General features: G+C 37.2%; 1 protein-coding gene across 1 annotated transcript; it reads right to left on the bottom strand.

Annotated features, from left to right (window-relative positions):
- Positions 1-3486: 3486 nt before the first annotated feature.
- On the bottom strand, positions 3487-6236 carry LOC111270768 (uncharacterized). Its single transcript, XM_022851170.2, has 5 exons — positions 5893-6236; positions 5176-5268; positions 4964-5055; positions 4395-4547; positions 3487-4098 (listed from the first exon to the last, which is right to left on the bottom strand). The coding sequence occupies exons 1-5, from the start codon at positions 6191-6193 to the stop codon at positions 3862-3864; spliced, it is 876 nt and encodes a 291-aa protein (XP_022706905.2). The 5' UTR covers positions 6194-6236; the 3' UTR covers positions 3487-3861.
- Between the last annotated feature and the right edge of the window lie 488 nt (positions 6237-6724).

The raw sequence follows: 6724 nt of genomic DNA, 5'->3' as shown, positions 1-6724 counted from the left end.
ACAATATATAATACTGCGGTTGCCTTCGCCTGACTACGTCCTTTCTAATGTTACGTCCCAAGCTGGTTTTCCCAGGCAGAAGCGAAACGTGCCGACTGAATGCATTGTAAGGAACTGGAGCAACAGTCACAGATTTGCTGTAGAGGGAAACTGCGGAACGATTTCATCACGATTGACGCACTGAGGAGGAAGGAATTGTTTTTCTATCTGCCCGTTATTACCTCTGCTCGCTCCTCGTTCTCCGTTATTTTGCGCACTGGATTTTTGCCTGTCGTTTGGATCGCAAGCTTCGACGTAGCCATGTCTTCATGATCCTGAGGTAAGCTGCAATACAACCTGAGAGTATATAACCTGTTTTTATTCTTATTATTAATTTCATTATTATTATATCCCCTCCTTAATTGTTCCTCCATTACTGTCAAGTTTAGATCATTCAATGTGAGATAAGTGAGTTTCTTCAATCGTTTAAAATTCTATTAATTTACCGTTAGTTACGTATATATCATTTTATTCCCGTTCCATAATATATTGGGAGTCAATCCCCAACGTGAGGATATAAGAGCAATGTTTCAAGTCTTCCGAAAACAACCCGTATATTTAGAGTGACTATTCCACGCATATTTTACATAATAAGAGAGATTTACAGCAGAGTAGATCGGAATAACTTTGTTGATGTTATCTTAGTGACAATAAAGTAAGCGTGTTTGTATATTTTTGCACGAAAAAGGAACCAGACAAACTTGGCTGTTCGGAGAACCTTTTCTGTCTATACGAGTACTGAATATAAGTAGAGCTTGTTGTACATCAAACAGTCTGCCCTTAATAGCATAATCCCTATTTCATAACAGTAGTTGACTTCTTTTATAATAGCTACTAGAATCTTATAATTGTTGATCTCAAGCCGGTCAAGTTTTACCCTTTATCGGCTTTTCTCTTTTTTTTTTTTTATCGGCATAGTTTTTTACGTTTCCCTTATAGCCAATGGCCGCTATACAGTACCATGATAGTATCATTGGTTTCAGTAAGATAACGTACTCAATCTAGAATCAGTATGAACATCGTATCCCTTGAAGATACTTCTCCGCAAGGATAACTGACACTATTCTATATCCTGATCATAATAACAAACAATCTCGTTAGCAATTGAAATCGTATTTATCCGTTCATAGTAACAATTTAGAGGCATCCTCTCCGAGCACTACTACGAACAAACTATATATATTATTCGTATATATATAACTAAACAAAGCATATATAAAAAATTATGCTCTACACTATATCTGGGCATTTCCATAAGTTTTTCCTTTTGTTGCAGCTGCCTGCGTTTAGTGGAACTGTCGACCGCCGAAGTCTAGCTTTGCCGTACGATACGTACGTTAGTACGTGTTTCTCTCGATTTCTTCCGGAACACTACTTTAATATCCAGATATCGGGAATACATTAAGCTGCGGTCTGTGGTCGTCATCATACAGATACAGTGAAATGGGAATTAAACCGGCAAATAACCGGTATATATGCAACTTGTTCGTGCTTAAACTGTGAGCGCGCGTCGCGGCTTGCCACTCGATCATACGGCGAAGCCTTCATACCGCAAATACATATATGAATTTTTTGACACTACTTTCGTAATTGACAAATTAAGAAAAATAGCAACTTTTCACGAAAATAATACGTTGTAAAAAAATAACATTTTTACTGGCTTTCAGCAGCTTTTCCTGTCGCTGCAGCACTGGAAAGGCATCTCGAACCTAATACTGCCAATACATCTTGTAGAAATTCACAGACTGTCTTAACGTTGAGAAAAAGGTAAATCGCGATAGCTAGTAAAAGCTGAACGTGCCGATTTCCACCTGAATTTCGTTTGGGTTACAAGTAGGCGTTGACGTATCTCGGCCAGTTTAGGTAGCTGATTCATGCTAAGACCCTTTTTGGGGTAATAGAATATCTTCGACGACCGAGATTAGCCCCAGACATGAAGTAGGGGGAACGCAAGAAATGAATGTACATGATGTTTCCTTCCTAACATTCGGCTTAAGTCACACTTTCGTGTCTTTTTTGGCACGTGCTTTTTCAAGAATCATGTTCTAAAGGTGATATAAGCGTGCGTTACGCCCCGTCCTTTAAATACCAACATGACTTAGTGAAACCTATTAAGTTATTTCATATGAGAGGTTCAGCATCATATAAGTGTAAATAGAGTGATAACTGTATATAATTAATGCAAAAAGAATCAACACGTAGCAACTGGCATAAAAACTTGATTTGTCCAAAATATTCCCATCGATATCCGCAAAAGGTATTATCTCGACGGTGAAAAAGAACCGCTTTAAAACGAAACTTCTTTGTCACTGTATCAATAACTATCGATTTTATCTATTGTATTCGTTCTTTCTTTATTTAAAGTTTCATCATGGAACCTCCGGCTTCACCGCTGACATCATCTACTGCCCATGGTTCTTTTGTATTTCCGTACAGCTATAGAAATGATTGCAGGCAGTGTTATTGCAATGAACACATGTCTCCTTATTTAGCATCGTGGTCCTTGCTATAGCTTCTTATATGACATAAAAACTTTAAGCTGCATAATTATTTCTATTAAGTAGCTGTATACAATCGTGGCGGTTTATATAGTTGTACCTTCTTACAACCTTATTTATTCTATTGGCTTTATTGAACTCTATTGACGATTGAATTTCAGACGCTGAAAGCATTTTGCTTACCGTAGAAGAGCGCTGTCACCGCTTTGCCCCTGTAAGAAAATTTTACTTTGTGCTCGCGTCGCAGTTACATCTCATTAACACAAATATATATATATATATATATATACATTTGTGTGTGTAGAGGTAGTAAGAGAAAAACCAATGGAAGTGGATTATGAGATAAGAACAGACTTTCGTTATGTCGTATGTAGGCCACAAGCATTACTAGTAGAAGGTTTTGCCTATGGCGCCGAGTTTTATGAAAATCTACCTAGAAAAGAAGATCGTCAAGCTATTGCATAGTGGCTTCTTTTCGGCCGTCAGTGTGATACGTGGTGCCTTACGCTATAATTGGACGTAAGATAAATATGTTAAATCCTGAGGGACACGATCTGATAAAAAACCAAGCCATCAGGAAACGAGTGACTTAGTTATAGCTTAGTTTAAGGAACATGATAAAGTGCACTAACTTATCTATCTTTATATTAGTTCCTCGTATCAAATGGCGATGTAAGTAAGCTTACTATTGTTTTACACATAGTTGAATATTACCTATCATTAGTATCTCTTTGTTTAGTTGAGAGGGAGAGGAAGAAAATACTCTGAGCGTTATAGTATATGACAATTAAGTTTTCAGTAATGTAAGTATGTTCTTATGAATACTTTATGCGAATTTAACCATTATTTAAGACAGTCGTCGCTAGGTTCGCTTAGACACAAACTTTACACACGCCGCCTATATAATTAATTCACTTTTTTGGTCAAAGACTTTTGTTCAAAAAAAGAATGTAACGGCATAACCGGCACGCCCTTAATAACATAACCACATCGAGTTAGACAACGACCGTTTTTGTTCGTTCATGTAGGCCTATTCAATTCTATTGGTTAAATAAAAGAAATTTGAATAGCAATTTTGCTGGAAGCCATCCTTATAAGCTTCTTTTAGTTACCCTTCTAATCATTTTTGCAACTATTTGATTAATTTTTTTGCGTTGGTGTGATTGGCTATATTTTTTTCTCAGAAAAATTGCCAATTGCTACGGGTCTGTGTGAAATACATATGTAGATATATTGATAAAATTGGAGGATTACACCATAATCTTAACAGAGAATGGTAATAATTTTTAACTATCAGCGATAATAACTACTTTGCGATATCAACTCAGAATAAACGATTGTGATCTTCAGCCGATAAGCCTTGATCCAGGTTTCTGCTATTGCCGAAAATGTTTGAGGGTTCAAGCTCTCCTAAGTCCACACGTGCAACGGACAACGGGCTCTCCCGATCTTTCTCGACGGGACTTCCTGGTCTGGAACTCGTATGCGTAAGAAAATCGCGCCAATCTTCAGGCGAACGTCCCGAGGCTGAGTGTTCAGATAGAAGATCGTCGGGGTGTAACTGTAAGCATTTAATTATAGTTTAACATATAATGTTTAAACTGAAATGAATACAAGTGTGTATTTTAAATTAAAGACAACAATAATCAATCTTTTGAATTATAGTCGAATAATTTCTCATCAAATCATTGTAGCATTGCAATGTAAAAAAATAAGTTGTCTAGAACAAAAACAATTTTCTCTTGTTTTCGTTTTTATCGCCCATATTGTTAAACGAAGTTTATATAGCAAGTGAACCATGCATCGTAACAAGAAAATTACTGAGATTTACTTAAGAACAAATTTAGTACGACTTACGATGTAATCACGAAATCGGTACTCTTTGTAGGTTGTACACCGATCTCTCTGGTCACGATATTCGTTCTGGCAGGTCTCACGGCTCGTATTAGATGGATGTCTACGTGAAGCATGCGAACGGTCTATGGACCCAGATTGATGAGCACCCCTAGACTATTGCGCCATAGTAAGATAAATGTTATGAGATAGTAAAATATACCTCTGTATAAAATAATAGGTACCTTTAATTTTACTTAAATGAAGTAGATTGGAATATTGATCTAATTCAATATGCTGTCGAACCCCAGTACATAGCTTCGGCTAACCTTCCTCTCGTACTATTGCGTGAGGCAAAGTGGCACCTATTATTAAACGTTTCCATAACTGCAAGCATGCTTCTGCGAGCAAGATACATTAACTATGTTGTAACACTTATTATATGATGTACTTGCCATAAAATCAAAAACCCTTAACCAAGAAGCTTGCCCCTATTTCAATAATACATGCTCAATTTAGCTCACTCTGTTACTTTATATCTCGCAGGTGGGACTGAAAGCTAAAAATTAATTTTGCTATTTTTTTTTACTCACATGGTAATCGCTGATTTCGTTATCAATGCGCGCTGATTCATTGGACCTCCAGTCATGATCCACATCACTTTCAACTCGCTCAGTACGACCACCTACACATTACGTCAAACGTGTGTATATATATGTTTTTCTTCAATGCTTGTTGTACTTTTTGTTCAATTAAAAGCAAATAATGGCTCAATTAATTGTTTGCTCAAAACTAATTCACTTACGCTCCTGCAGCTCAGTACTATGACGTCGGCGATTATGGTAAGACTCTCCTGTAGGGGGCGGCATATCGTATCCCTCCAAATAAGTTAAATCGGCTGTGAAATTTTATGTCTTCATATTAGAGGTAAAGTCAATAACGATAAGGTAAAAAGAAGCAGGGTATGGTCTTGAGTTCTGCACTTACATAATAAAAACGGCTACCGCCACAAATCCAATGTATTTTATTTAAAGTTGCGTATTACCACCTATGAATTTAATGGCATTCAAAACGTTTGCGTAATTTTATTAATAGGTCAAGTTAGGTATGTGTAATGTTTCTACATTACATGAAATAAATAAAGCTAGATGGTCTTCTTTCGTTGGTAGCGTACGCTTATGATACGTGCTTAAATCTAAATCCTATGGGCGCAACTACAATAAATACAAACATTTGTTTTGTATTCCATCTTGTGTTCCAGTTTGTATGCATCGAATGCATTATATCTTAAACGCACCATACAACTTATCAAGATGCACGCATCAAGGAAACATTGATCCGTATCTGTCATAGAACGGTGTTCGTGCGTTGACTTTTCTCCAGCAATTCGCATTGGTTTTTTATGTTTTTTTTGACACCTCGAGTATCTGTTATATATTCTCAGTCCTTTCTTATCGTTTACCTATTTGGGAGGAACAATGGTCGCTGATATACTACTACGTTAATCCTTACTTCTACTTACTATTAGTTGCATCGGAGCGTCTGTGATAGTCACTGCGTTCGGTCGCTTGCTGTAAGTGTCCAGGCAAAGATTCTTGTGCTTCTGGGCGATGGCTTTCGGCAGTAGCAATCTTTTCAGCGGCTTTCCTCTGTTTAGCTTCCTCGACTAACGTCTTTTGTTCGTCCAAACGTTCATGAATTGCCGCCAACGACCGCTGAGAACAATACACACGAACTTCACGCTCCGACATTTCAATGGCCCTCTCTGCTTCGACGCCTTTAGCCTCAAGTTTAGCTTGCACTTGAGCTTTTTGCTCAATCATATTTTGTACCTCCTGTTCATTATTACATTTTTATTAAGGTTATTACGATCAAAAAAAGAAAAAAAAAACAGTATAGAACATTACCATATTTTAATAAGGCTTTCTTTTATTGTAAACAAAAGTTAACCTTCAAAAATGCTGGCTTTTTGTCGTGATTGCTCTGTGCAACATTACCCCAGTTAGCTAGAGGCACCGTAATTTATAAGCCAAAGCTAGGCATAAAGTCATTATAAATCTTTTGAAAACTCAGATAGATCAGTGTGTGCTTTCAGACTCCACGAATTGTTTTTTCAAATTGAAGTACTCGTAATAATAAGCATTCACTTCGCAACATTTTGGAAATTACATACCTTTATATCGAGTTTTAATTTTAGTGGGAGAGCGACGGAATTGGAAAGGGTTAGTGCTGGCATTACCTTTTCCTTTGCTAAATGGAACATCTTATCAATACTTTCTGCTTTTTGCTTATGAGCTTCCTGGAGTTCAGCCTCGAGGTGCCTATAGTCCGCTATAGCTCCTCGGCTAAGTCTG

Source organism: Varroa jacobsoni, unplaced genomic scaffold (genome assembly GCF_002532875.2).
Source record: "Varroa jacobsoni isolate VJ856 unplaced genomic scaffold, vjacob_1.0 contig00117, whole genome shotgun sequence".
Classification (NCBI taxonomy): Eukaryota; Metazoa; Arthropoda; class Arachnida; order Mesostigmata; family Varroidae; genus Varroa; species Varroa jacobsoni.
The sequence above is the reverse complement of the archived record's forward strand: the minus strand, read 5'-3'. Positions and strand labels throughout refer to the sequence as shown.